We start from the raw sequence: 13410 nt of genomic DNA on the forward strand, positions 1-13410 counted from the left end.
TTACAAATAGAGAAGCCGCCTTTGATGTTCCCCGGCTGGCGCAAGTGTGGTGTTTTATTTTCAAGTTCCACAACGCGCAAAACAATATAGTGTCGTATTATTCTTATCTTCATTAGCTTAGTTGTTATTAGGCAATAAATAATAAACGTATTCGCGTTCCATTTGTATGCCAGCATCGTTTGCATGGCGCAAGTGTCATTCCTCATTCCTGCTGCTTTCCAAGCGTGCTATTTCTGTTCAGTTTCGCATGAGGTTCTGCTGCGTTCGACTAGCGTCCAGCACTCGATCAGTCGATTTTCTGCTAGCATTACGTTTTCTGTTTGTTGCGATAACGCAGTACAAAGCAACGCACCGTCATCACTACCAGCGTTCTAGGTAGTTAGCGGTCTTGCCGAATTCCTGCATTGCAGTAGCGACAACGCGGTCTGTAACGATAGTCGTTCATTAGCAGTAGCAGACCTAAAGGTTTTTGATACGTTTGAGTGTCGTTGGTTTTGGGTTGCTCGTTATATTCTTGAAAGATGGACACAGAGATTGAGGACATTCCGGAATCCTTGGTAGTCGGAGGGAGGCGGCAGGACGCCAACTCAAAAAAATGGTATCGCAGTGCACCGCATAGGTGAGTAAACGCGGTATTTCGACCTTGTATATCGTAAACACAATGTCTAGGCTGTTACCGTGTAGAGGTGGATACATTTAACTTGAAAACAAATGTGTTTTCTGAGAATTCTGTATGTGTAAACAAGTAATAAGCATTTTTCCTGCTGCAGGACCTTTTCATGCTTTGCAGTTAGGCATCCCAACATACATGGGGTGTATAACTTATTTAAAACATTGTTTATCGTTTGTTGCTATATGGCGGCAAGGAGCAAAGGTAAAATTTTAAATTGATTGAAGTAGGAACGGATTAAATTCCGAGGAGGTATAGGAGTGATCATAAAAATATTAGGCAATTAGGGATACCAAAAACAAATAAAAACATTAGCAATCTTCGCGGAAAAGAAATATAAGCCGGCATGTTTACGTTCTGCAGTTTCGCCATCTATGATCATACTCAATTTGGAACGCAATTTTAAGGGTCAAGGTTTCCAGTCTTCCAGTTTAATGACATCACACATTATCTTATCTCATGGTGACGATTGTGTCAGACTCTAGTGTAGTTTGAGTAAAAGCATGAATGACGAACAGTGGAAGTTTTAGATAATGTTCTTACTGTTTCTCAACGTCTGAAATTATTCCAACGCGTTTCGAAGTGCTTGCTCAAGAATTACGTAGTTTCATGCGTGACTTTGTCGTGCAATCACGAAATATTATCGATCAAAACTAACTACACTACACGCAATTTCTTGTAAATCCTTTCCTGCTTCACAAGTCTTTTAGTTGCACTGCGAGCTTTCCACCTCCTTAGTCACAAATTGTTCTCACACGTTGAAGCAATAAACAATAATTAGAAAGTTAATTAAAAGCATCTGTAGTGCTTATCAAGAGTAGCAAAGGTCGCGTTTTGATTACAGTTGTTTCGCGTTTTTAAACTCAGTTTATTACTAACAGTGGTGCTAGAAACATATTAAATTATTGTGGCTCAAAGCGAAAGTTAACACTAAAACAATGCCTGAAATTGGTCAAGCTGCTTTTGAGGATAAGAATCCAGTGGCCAATGCGATAAGTGCGGAAGTATTACGCGCTCGCGCTAATTCGTCTTCCAATGCATCCAAGCCGAAAATGCCGTGGGAGGAAAGTGAAGCAAGTGATATTGAGAGCAGTTTTCACGGCGCGATGCCGAAGGAACATGCATGGATCGATAAACGTGAATGGGAACATAGGTAACACATTAATTCATAATATTAACATAAAATGTTTTAAAAATGTAGAAGGTATTATTATTATTAATATTTTACCTCTGCGGCCTACTAACTTATTCAGGTACAGAAAAATATTCGAATATACCAAAGAAAGTATTATTTTTTCTCGTCAAAAAATAGAATTCTGAAGATACGATAAATTTTAATAATTTATCGTGAAATGTGCTAAAAATTTATATTTTGCGTTCAATTTGAATGTTTAAATGATCATTTTTCACCCTTAGTATACAATATATGAATTTTTTATTTTATAAAATGTGACTTAAAAAATGTAACTAGTTAAAAATGTATCGCCTTGTCAACAAGTCCACATCAAACGCAACATTTGAACTTGCGCTTGCGGCCGATATGATAATATACGGCCGGTTGCTTCGCAAAGCATTCAAGGGTAATTAAAAATAAAATATTTGCGCGAATACCGAGAGGTTGCCAAGTGGATGTTTGACTCGCCTGCCTGTGATTTATTCATCTTGTCACGCATCGGAGTTTTCGGCAACGGGCGCGCACCACGCAACTACGAGTATTTGGCAAAGGGGGACCAACCTGATCGATTTCAAATTGCATTTAGGTACTGTTTTGAAACTCAGGTGAAAAGTCCTTGAAAATAATTTAATTTTTACTTAAGCTTTAACAGTTTGCAGAATTTATTTGTTTGCTTGGTAGTTTGAAAAGTCGAAATTGAGTCACAATGATTGAAAAGCAATTGGACTCGGTATACATTCGTTTCGTGGCTGGTTGTTTTGCGCTTCACTTGCGCACGAATACAGTTCAGCGAAAAGGTCATGATAAAAACGGTATAGTTGTGCGCGGAGCAAACATTCACGCGTTGTGCAATGTCAATGAAGGCATTAACTAACGGATGTAAGACATATAGATGCCATCATTTCAATGCTATAGGAATCCTATTAATAAAATTTTGGAAAGTAGGTTAGTGCAAGTAACCTAGGACCAGAAAAATAGCTTAAAATGCACAAATCACTTTATAAATAAAAAATGTTTTAGAAAACATCAAAATTTTAGCACTAATCGGCCTAATTGTTTGTAAATGTTGAAGAAAATTTATTATAATAAGTTTTTTTGCGATTTGCAGTATTTTTCCAAACCATTCGCAATTACCATCAGAATTTGTACAGTGGAGGAGAAGTGGAGTATGTAAAAGGAAGAGGGGTAAGATGTGTGTGAGGGGTAACAAGTGACAGAACAGGAATATTTTCTATATTAGAAGGTGTTTTTAGAAAATAATAGATAATTTTAATATTTTATTAACCGTTTGATAGATTATCAGAAAGTAAAACTCAGATTACATTTCAAAAATTTCTAAAATTGAATAATCTAGGGTAATTGGATTAAACTGAATAGCTGAGTAGATTGAACAACGTGATTTTCCTCTAAATTAATGAATCATACGACATCCGCTGACAAAATTTCCTCTGAATTGCCTGAATAATGTTTGCAGAATTCCACGTGCAATAAATTTTAAACTAAGTACCTAACAACCAATAAAAATCAAGTGGATTTTTATCATTACATAATACATTAATGATGCATTCCAATATAATTTGCTATAGTTCACCTTTAAATCTATTAAAATGTTTTTAATGGAAATTTTTATTGGAAAGTGATGCAAGAGTATTCGAATTTAATTGGTTAATTACATTTTACGAGTGCTTCATTTCTCACACCGCTTTTCATCCATCTACAACGGAATACCATGTGTACCAACACGAAAGCTAAATTAAGTTTCCGTTGTATTTGCGCTTGTGTTTGGACTTGTTCCTGGAGGCGATTGTTTATTCTTCTACTCTGGGCATTGGAGAACCACGCGTGCATTTCTATTCCCGCGTGGGCTTAACTGTCGAGCCCACTCTTTTAACTTTAGATGGAAATATGTATTTTCATGGATGTCCGTTTTATACAGAGTACTCATGCAAAAATAAGCAAAAGTTTGCTTTGTGTACTAGTTTTTAATCATATTCAAATCTGTTTTATTGACCGATTATTAAAGTTTTAATAAAATGAACTTTACTTTAAAAACCAGGTGAATAGGGTTGTTATTCTAGGAGAAAAAGAAATTTCAATGATAAAAGCAATTGAAATAAACTCCACAAATGAAGTGAATCACTATTTCTATAAAACACTTAATTTTATAGCTGCATTTTTATACATCTCACAATGTCACTCTCTGTATATAAATCGTCCACATCTTTCCTGTCAACTTCCTACTCGATGTACTAGATCTCTTAACTACTACTACATAAACAACAAAGTGCACTTTCGTAGACTAAACATGAACGTACACTTACGTAAACACGTACACACATACACCTAGGCATTTGTATTCTACACTCGTTTAATCGATTGGACGATAAATAATTATTTTGCTTTGTCAGGCAACAAGTTGCGAGCAAATACATGCAAATTGCATTTTTATGATGCGACATCCGATGAAGGTAAACTTTTACAACTCAATAAATAATGATTCATCTTGTTACATAAAATTATATAGAAAAACTTGACGCTTTTAGATGTAGTTTATTTTAAATTAACTTTTCCATTATTATATTAATCTTAGATAATCTTAGATCAAATTTTGGATTATTATAGTAATCTTTGACAATTGTTTGATAAATTGGTATTTCACATAGTTACCTGTACGTAATAATTATAAAATAGTAATTTTGTAATGCATCATACATTTATCCATGTAAATCTGCTATTTTTAAACCTAATTAGATTTGGAATATTTTACAATGTACTGACGTAGACAGATAATATTTGTACTTATCACTAACATTGTTCAATTGTTTTCTCATAAATGAACTAAGCAAATATTAGCATGTGATGCATTGTCCTATACAGTGTTCATCACTTCAAAGGTCAAGCTTAATATTTTTTATAAATAGTTTCAAATTAATAGTTTCAAATTGATAATTTCCGATTTTTCTAAAATTTGACACGTACTAAATTGGATAATCACGTCGTTAACACGAGAAACTAGCGTTATAAAAACGTGCGATAACATTATGATCAGGCGGAAACTCAGGCGTGACTAAATTTCTTTGTAACGTTTAAGTTTATTGCATTTGTTGATGAAATCGTTGATTGTCGTGAGGCGGTGTGTACTTTCGAAAAGTTTTCGCCAGCAACGCGCGTCGCGCGGATTCATCGTTTATTGCAACGCGCAACTTCACGCGACGCGCATCGTTCATACACATCGCGATCAACGTATCAAAATATTTTCGCGGCAGTTTTTCACTCCACTCGCCGGCATTTGATAGAGGTCTGTGTACGGAATATTTATAAATACACGCCGAGTGGTTGTGCGCAGTATGACATTTCGATGTATAAATATTGAATGTGTTTGAAATTTGACTAGTGGGCGACGATCATCATCGTCTCATGATATAAACTTTAAAGGTGCAAAGAGGATCAGTTACAAAAAGTTTCGTGAAGCGAATTGAGGTGGTTAATAACATAAAATCAGTGTGTAAACTGCAAACTTGAGTTGAATTTTATTAAAATGCATCTGGACGACTTGAACTTTGCGCATTCTGCGCTTAGGGAAGATATTATTCCTCCTAATGAGTAAGTAACTAAATTTGCTAATAACTCAAATTTGAATATTTATTAATTTTGTCTTATTTGGTTGTTATTTTAGTCTTTTCATTATAATATTACTATTTATTAAATTAAATTGAATATTTATCTCCGATTCAAAATTTTATAAGTTGTAAAGTTTATTAATTTAATAATCGGAGTTACGATTATGTCGATTCTAGGCTTTTGTTGACGTGTGTCAGCGTAGACAATATTAAATCGACAATATTATATAATTATTACTAATTAATCCGATAATGAAACATTCTTAAATCGTCCACAAAGCAATTATTTCTTAAATTTCTTATTCACAATATGAATTTGAAATCCTTGAATTGCTTTTTGCTAAACGTATTACCGCACAATAATTGTTTATTCACCTGTTTTGACAAAATCAACGTCATTTTGAACTTTTGTTGGCAATGTAAAAATTATTCTTCAAATGGATGTTTGCACATGCTCGGCTTGCCAGATGAAAGAAAAACAAGTACAAGATGCAAGTACCGATAGCAGCAAATCCGACATACCCAGAGAATCCGAAGTCCCCGAACACAGAGTAGCGGACTACTATCAGAGCACCTCTATCCCCCGAACAAGTTCACCTACTCCACTCTTAACTTCCTTGCTGAAACACCGCCCTCCTTCCGACAGCTTCACCTCAGTCACCACAGATAAATCAGCTGACGAAGAATCTATTAGCAGTGATTTTGAACGATACTGCTCGAGTATTCCTATTCCGGTACTACCCGCAGGCGCTAAATCGCAGGCTGTCATTCGTCAGGACGTTAGATATAGGTGATGAAAAGTTGATTAGTTAAAAAGTAATTATTCCGATATAAATGCATTGATTTTTAGTTTAAATCTATTTGTTTCATTATCTACGATAAATCTATTAACATGCTATCATTTTTATCATGCGTAGTACCAGCATGTTTGTGCTGCTCGTCAAAGAAGCACATTGTTTGCGCTGCTATTTTAGGACGCGGAGTAACTCAATAACAATATTTTTCTCGGAACAAAGCAGCCTGAATGTGACAACAAAGCGGCACAATCGCGTTATGTGGCCAATGGCATAATAATTGTAAGCACAAGAAAGAAGTGTCCGCAACACTATAAATATATTTATGTGATATTGGTGACAGTTGTGACTTGATTAAATAATATTTAAAAATACATAATAACATATGAGATTGTTTACAATGTAGATGTTGTTTATTGATGGTAAATCAATTGGAAACTTTTATAAAATTTTCCGATTTTACGACACACGATTTAGTAATTATTTAAAGGTATATATTGATAAGTTTTAATTTTTATGTGTGATATTAATAGAAATAAAATTAATATTGTGTTTTTTTAATTCCAGAATCTTTGTAAATCGAAGCTTGCATCTTGAAAACATAAAATTCTATGGCTTTGATATGGATTATACGCTTGCAGGTAAGTGTCTCGTGTCTCGCAATTGCTCGCAATTACCTCGCGATTAGTTATAAACCGCTATAAATAGATTCTAAACCGTGCGCGCACGTTTGCGCTTCATCGGTAAATTCACTCGCCTAACTAACACCTGCATAACCAAATATCTATTTATATAGTCTTCCCATTATTAAATAATTAGTGTTTAAATATAAACATGTAATTTTTAGCTCAAATTAAAACCAGAAAATGTTATTTCGTCATTACGAAATGTAAATTAATCAGTGATTAGGTTAAAATGAAAATATTTATCACATAAATACAATTCTGTAACTTTTAACACGTTTGTAATTAATAATAATGAATTTATTTCAGAATACAAATCTCCACAGTTCGAGCGACTTGGTTTTGACCTGATTAAGAAACGAATGGTTTCAGTCGGCTATCCGCAGGAAATCATGGAGTTTGAGTACGATCCTACATTTGCCATCAGGTGAGTTTCAACTTCAACCAGTTTTAAATTTAAAACAAACGTTTTAATTATTTATATATACGACATGTTTAAGCATTCAAGCAGAATTAATCAAGTTAAATTTTGATTGATTGTAAACACTTTGCATGATGCATAAGTGAAAACTTTATAATTTAATCAATCAGCTTTCGAACACCTCATTTCGAATTTGATATATTTTTAGAACTTTAATTACGTTTTGGTGCGTTCTGCAATTCGAGTCAAGAGCATCGGAAATAATGTTGCGGCACAGCGCGATCGCATGTTAACAACTTGTTACCTTGTTTCCTTATTTTCCGCGCCACACAATTCCTTTTCAAGTGTAACTTGTTCTTCAAAGTTGAAGGTTACACCTTCAACACTTGTATAATACTCAATTTTGTTTTACAGAGGATTATGGTTTGATACTCTGTACGGAAATTTGCTAAAAGTGGACGCATACGGCAATATCCTCGTGTGCGCTCATGGCTTCAACTTTTTAAAGCAGTAAGTCCTTCCGATAATGCCAATAATAAAGTTTGATTGTGATTGTAACTGCTTGCAGCTCTGATGTGTACGCATTATATCCGAACAAGTTCCTGCAACTGGACGAATCACGCGTGTACGTGCTGAACACGCTTTTCAACCTGCCGGAGACTTATATGCTTGCGTGCCTCGTTGATTTCTTCTCTACTTCCGAACAGTTTTCCGTAACCAAGACTGGTGTCAAGGATGAAGTTATGTTTATGAGTTTCAAATCCATTTGGCAGGTAGAAATATTACGAATATGAAATTATCAATTGTATTACTACAATTTGTTTCCTGTTTTGTTGTAGGACGTAAGAAATGCCGTCGATTTTGTTCATATTACAGAATCACAATTGAAGAAGAGTACCTGTGAAGATTTAGACAAGTATGTCAAGAAGGACGAACGCCTGCCCACGTTTCTCACACGTATTCGTGAGAGCGGGGGTAAAACCTTCCTGCTTACTAATAGCGATTACAACTACACCAATAAGATTATGACTCATTTGTTTGACTTTCCTCATGGTGCCAGAGTAAGTTTTACTTATATTAACAAATATTTGAACTTTAAAGGTAATTTTGTGTCTGTGTTTAATAGCCGAATGAACCTCATCGAACCTGGCATACTTATTTTGATACCATTGTCGTCGACGCACATAAACCATCCTTTTTCGGGGAAGGCACCATTCTTCGACGGGTGGATACGACAACTGGAGGCTGTCAACTTGGTTTGCACATGGGTCCGCTCAGTACGGATCATGTTTACTCAGGAGGCTCTTGTGATGTTTTTACTGAATTAATCGGTGCAAAAGGTAAAGATGTAGTGTACGTGGGCGATCACATTTTCGGCGACATTTTGAAGAGTAAGAAAATCCGCGGGTGGCGCACATTCCTCATTGTGCCAGAATTAGTGCGCGAATTGCACGTGTGGACAGACAAGTGTCACTTGTTCGAGGATTTGCAGTTGCTGGATATCAAAATGGGTGAATTATACAAGTAAGATATAAACGTCCGAAATCTTTATCGAACAAATAAATACGTTTGATTTTCGTTATTTTTAGAAATTTAGACAGCAGCGCAAAGGAAAAGCCAGATATTTCCAGAATTCGCGGGGCTATCCGCGATGTCACGCACAAAATGGACATGAGCTATGGTATGATGGGTAGCTTGTTCCGTTCAGGAAGTCGTCAGACATTCTTTTCGTCTCAGGCAAGTGCATAATACTATTAACTAAAATAAAAAGCATTATACAATGAAAGATTTTCGATTTAGGTTGTCAGGTATGCAGATTTGTATGCGGCTACACATCTGAATTTGCTGTACTATCCATTTTCGTATATGTTCCGTGCACCAGCAATGCTCTTGCCCCACGAGTCTACCGTAGCGCATGAACAAAAGTTCGTCCTGGAAAGTCAACCTTCACGTGCTGTGGCACATTTCGAGGATACGCCCTCCACAACAAAGCCACATGTTGTAAGCATAAACCAAACTGGTCCAGAAATTATGTATGTAACTTCTTTCTTTAGGCTATGCAACGACAGAAAAGCGTAGTGCCTCACGTACGTCCAGAAAAACCTCGCACGGTGACGCACAATCACGACGAAGACTACTCAGACGACGACAGCGAGGAATCGCGGCAAAGGAACACCATAGATGTCTCAACGTCCGCGTCTAGTGGAAGCACATTTTAGATTCCGGGCACAATCAAAGGTGCAGATGTGCAGTAATGTTTAAATTCAATAAAATGTTACAAATTCATAGCTCCTAGATTGTTGATGCGAGTTGCGACGAATTGTTCATCATTTTTATTCATCGATTACGAGTTTCGTTGTTGACATTTTGATACGAGTTAATTTTTTATGTGAAGCAATAGGTTTTGCATTGATTGCATTTATGCTAATCGGAGAAGCAATGAAAGCTATTAAGCAATACGACGCGGATATTCGCACGCCGCTTTTATCCAAGTTACGAACAAATCGTTTTTACATAAGTAGAGTATCTAAATATTGCAGGAGGTATGAGATGTTGATATTGTCAAATTGAAATTTTTAAATAAATATTATGCATAATATTTATTGTGATTATACTCCATTAAAGTAGTAATTCGTCCAAATATTCCTCCATTTCTTCATCCCTACTTTTTGTTTCAACTGGTTTTACATTTTCCCATGGATTGCTATCTTTTTCTTCATTACTTCCAGTCTCTGGTTGTTCTTCATGTGAAGAACTAGGTTTATCATCACTGGAGTCACTATCAGATGAATCCTTCTTAGCTTTCTGCTCTTTGGGCTTACTTTTCCCAGTCTTTGATGATTTCTTTAGCCTCTTTACTTCTCTTTTCTTACTGTGATAATTCAGTTTCAATGAACACTCTGGACACAATCCTAATATAAAAAACTCAGATTAAAGAAGTTGAAAGATATGGTAGAGTAAAGATATAACCTACTTATTTTGACCAAAGCATTCTTTTTTTCTTCATTCTCCACATAGGCAAAGTTTACTTCCCAGGTCCTTAGATATTTCTCTATTGTACATGACTTATTCCCACATATAAATTGGCCTTTTCCTATAACAACTTCTTTCTCTATCCGCCATCTCATAGCTATCTGACAATTATACAGTTAGTTATCTCTATTATTCAACAACTTTAATAAATTGTTTAACAAACCTTGTTTTCTTTGTAATGACTTAGATCACAGATGCAATACTCCTTAAATAGTCGGTCATAATACTTTTTGGCAAACTGCTGTTCCCAGGTGATAGTTTCATCGTCTTCATCCCATAAAAATTTATGGTTTTCACGTATCACATCAATATCTCTTCGATCCTTAGAAGTATCGCGACGTAACTTGCTTGTATCGCCTGATTTTTGTAGCATATACTCGTTGATTATCTTTTTGTGCATGTCATATTGATTTAAATATCTGAAAGAATCTCTTAAAGACATTATTAGATAGTTTTTCTATGAATATTTTATGTTTAAAGTTGAGTTTATCACGATTGCAAAAATTATGTACGGCGTTATTTATTTTCGTCAATATTTTGTTAGGTTAGTACCACGTACTTTTGTGCGGTGCATGTGAAGTTGCATATAGTTTAAGCATATTCTCAGAGAAAATTCGAAAACTTGAAAATCTGCATAAATCCTTTAATTTATTCATAAACTGTAAGTTGTAAGTCAAGCAAACATAATCACGCAGCTTTAATGAGATGATTAAATATATTATTAACGCTTAACAACTTCTGTATTTATAATGAACGCATAAAGAGATGCGAGTTTTTAAGAGATAAATTATTTTGTATTTTTTCCTCTTTTTCTGAGTTGTTTTGATATTAATTTGTAACAAATTGAATATAATCTGGCACTTATAGACATATTTTATACCTGTGGCTTGTATTGCGTGTACACAGGTAAATAGTCATTAAATTTATGATTACATTAAATTTAATTGATGTCTACTCTAGCTCTTTGCACAGGAAAGTATTTTATTAATAACACAATTTAAATGAAAAGCATGGTTGGTTTTGTTAATAATTCTATTATCCAATACTATACATTTGTTTAGCAAAGTCCAACTAAATAATTTACATAGCATAATAGAATTTAAAGTTACGAGCGAAGGGAAATTGTTTTCGGGAACATTTTATGCATTTAAACAATTGGCTAGAGCAACTATAACAATTTAAATTGATTTTATAATGCCATCCAAAGAGCTGGGGCGTTTTGTCATGCTGCGTAGTAATTGAATTTTGAATTATTGAAAATTGAAATATCGGAAAACGCTCGGTTGATAAAGTTTTGTTCGGGCGCGGTTGGGCAATAATACCGCTTAACAATATTATCATTGTCCCGCAGCACAACTCGATAAAACGCGTTGTTGGCTCGGATATTATTATTCAACTACAGTTGAAGCAGGAATTTTTTGTACAAAAATACTAGACACGCAGCGCAATTTCTACCAAATTTTGCGTTTTATGTGTAGTTTTATAGTTTAATAAAAATTACGTGGGTATAAAAGTTTGCGAAATGCAAAAAGAAAGAAAATTGGAAGAAGATTGTTTTTGATTTTAAACATATATGAACAAAAAGTCAAAATGATATAACTAGTATAAATAGTGATGTCATAATACCTCAAAGCAAAATCGTTATTAGCCTATCCCTGTGCTCACATTTTAACGAGTTATTAGAAAAAACATCGGAAATATAAAAAAGCCGCCAGTAAAAGGCTGAACGTAAATGAAAATTTTATTTGCCTGAGCGGAGGCGGTGGTAAGCGTCCACCCCCCTGGCAGGTATATTGTAATATGCAAAAAGTAGTTATAAAATGAACGATGGTTGTTTTTAGTATTGTGAGCGACCGGCGTGTCGTAAAAGCGTTTTTGCGACGCGCTCGCCATCGAGAAATTTACGCCCGTTAATAAAGGAGTTTATGAATGTGTAACATTATTAAATAAATAGCTTCTCGGTACATTACGATAGTTTCAATTCCCGTTTTTACGGCAAAGGAACGACGCTCATCGCGACCGATGGCAATCAAAGCGGGCGTCGGGAAAGGTCATAAATTGCAGTTAATAACATGCTTTTGTTCACCAATGTGCTGGAGTTCTAATAAAAAGCACTTTAAAAATTGTTTTAAATAAATGAACAACACCTACAGACTACCTACTATACATTTAGGTAACGCATTTGAACTGAAAATCAAATTATTGAGGTTTATGTTTTGTTTAATGCACAAAATAAAATATTTATTAAAAGAAAACATCAAAATTGTTGAATAGTAGAAAATGTTTAAGATTCTATATTCTGATCCCGATGGTATTTTCCGATAGAAATTGATGTTATCATGTTAGGCCTTTTCGGGTATCGCTGCGTCTCGAAAGTCGATAATAAAGTTATCAAAGTCGCATTTTCGCCGATCAATTTTTGATTAGGCCGCAGGGCCGCTACCATCAATAATTGATTGGAGTGCGTTAGGGCGGCTGATTAGCTGCCAGCCGGGCGGTTGCTGGCGAATAAAGGGTAGCGGAAAATCGTATATCCAGAAGTTGATACGTATTTATACGTTGTAATGCTCTGCTTTCAATGTTTCACGACTTTTCGGGTAGTGAAAAAAACCCTGACATGAAGGAGCGGTAGAAAATTCGGTAATGCCAACGGTTGAAAACACGTGTTGCCGATGTTTTCAATTTTCCAAGCAATACAAAAAAAATCTCTATTATATTGCTAGAAATAGTTTACACAATTTTTTTTTAAATATTGCAGGTAATATTAGTATTATTTTTACTCTGAAATGTATAAAAATTAAATTATTTAGATCTCAAAATTGTGCGTTTTATTTCTCGTACACTGCAACAAATTTTTTCACATTACTTAAAAATGCATAACGACAACTATGACAATATGCAGCACTGTTGCTTATTAATGGATGAATGAATAACATAAATTTTAATTGCTGTTTAAAAATCCTATAATAAACTAACCTTTATTTATTCCGCATATTGTAGTTTTTGTTATTTACA

General features: G+C 34.8%; 2 protein-coding genes across 5 annotated transcripts; one reads left to right on the forward strand and one right to left on the reverse strand.

Annotated features, from left to right (window-relative positions):
* The first annotated feature begins 250 nt into the window (after nucleotides 1-250).
* Nt5b (5' nucleotidase B) lies at nucleotides 251-9961 on the forward strand. Of its 4 annotated transcripts, none has more exons than XM_065300107.1 (10): nucleotides 251-619; nucleotides 6826-6899; nucleotides 7251-7368; nucleotides 7777-7872; nucleotides 7931-8135; nucleotides 8202-8423; nucleotides 8489-8886; nucleotides 8952-9099; nucleotides 9163-9363; nucleotides 9417-9961. In XM_065300107.1, the coding sequence occupies exons 1-10, from the start codon at nucleotides 522-524 to the stop codon at nucleotides 9579-9581; spliced, it is 1725 nt and encodes a 574-aa protein (XP_065156179.1). In that variant the 5' UTR covers nucleotides 251-521; the 3' UTR covers nucleotides 9582-9961. The 4 variants fall into 4 exon arrangements, with proteins under 4 accessions (XP_065156179.1, XP_065156178.1, XP_065156180.1 ...); XM_065300106.1 differs by lacking the exon at nucleotides 251-619 and adding an exon at nucleotides 1473-1823; XM_065300108.1 differs by lacking the exon at nucleotides 251-619 and adding an exon at nucleotides 4967-5447.
* LOC135790067 (protein FRA10AC1 homolog) lies at nucleotides 9948-10955 on the reverse strand. Its single transcript, XM_065300109.1, has 3 exons — nucleotides 10559-10955; nucleotides 10337-10496; nucleotides 9948-10274 (listed from the first exon to the last, which is right to left on the reverse strand). The coding sequence occupies exons 1-3, from the start codon at nucleotides 10835-10837 to the stop codon at nucleotides 9982-9984; spliced, it is 732 nt and encodes a 243-aa protein (XP_065156181.1). The 5' UTR covers nucleotides 10838-10955; the 3' UTR covers nucleotides 9948-9981.
* Between the last annotated feature and the right edge of the window lie 2455 nt (nucleotides 10956-13410).

This window comes from Atheta coriaria, unplaced genomic scaffold (assembly GCF_025399875.1).
Source record: "Atheta coriaria isolate IRGN ID8LTWV9N9 unplaced genomic scaffold, Caltech_Dcor_3.1 hic_scaffold_4_pilon, whole genome shotgun sequence".
NCBI lineage: Eukaryota > Metazoa > Arthropoda > Insecta > Coleoptera > Staphylinidae > Dalotia > Dalotia coriaria.

Excerpts from the sequence above, each read along its gene's own strand:
- LOC135790067 (XM_065300109.1), bottom strand. The coding sequence starts at position 10,837 with ATGTCTTTAAGAGATTCTTTCAGATATTTAAATCAATATGACATGCAC. Across the intron at positions 10,497-10,558 it reads GTCATTACAAAGAAAACAAG|ATAGCTATGAGATGGCGGAT; the intron begins GTTTGTTAAACA and ends TATAATTGTCAG. Across the intron at positions 10,275-10,336 it reads GAATGCTTTGGTCAAAATAA|GATTGTGTCCAGAGTGTTCA; the intron begins GTAGGTTATATC and ends TTTTTATATTAG.
- Nt5b (XM_065300105.1), top strand. The coding sequence starts at position 5,902 with ATGGATGTTTGCACATGCTCGGCTTGCCAGATGAAAGAAAAACAAGTA. Across the intron at positions 6,255-6,825 it reads CGTCAGGACGTTAGATATAG|AATCTTTGTAAATCGAAGCT; the intron begins GTGATGAAAAGT and ends TTTTAATTCCAG. Across the intron at positions 8,136-8,201 it reads GTTTCAAATCCATTTGGCAG|GACGTAAGAAATGCCGTCGA; the intron begins GTAGAAATATTA and ends GTTTTGTTGTAG.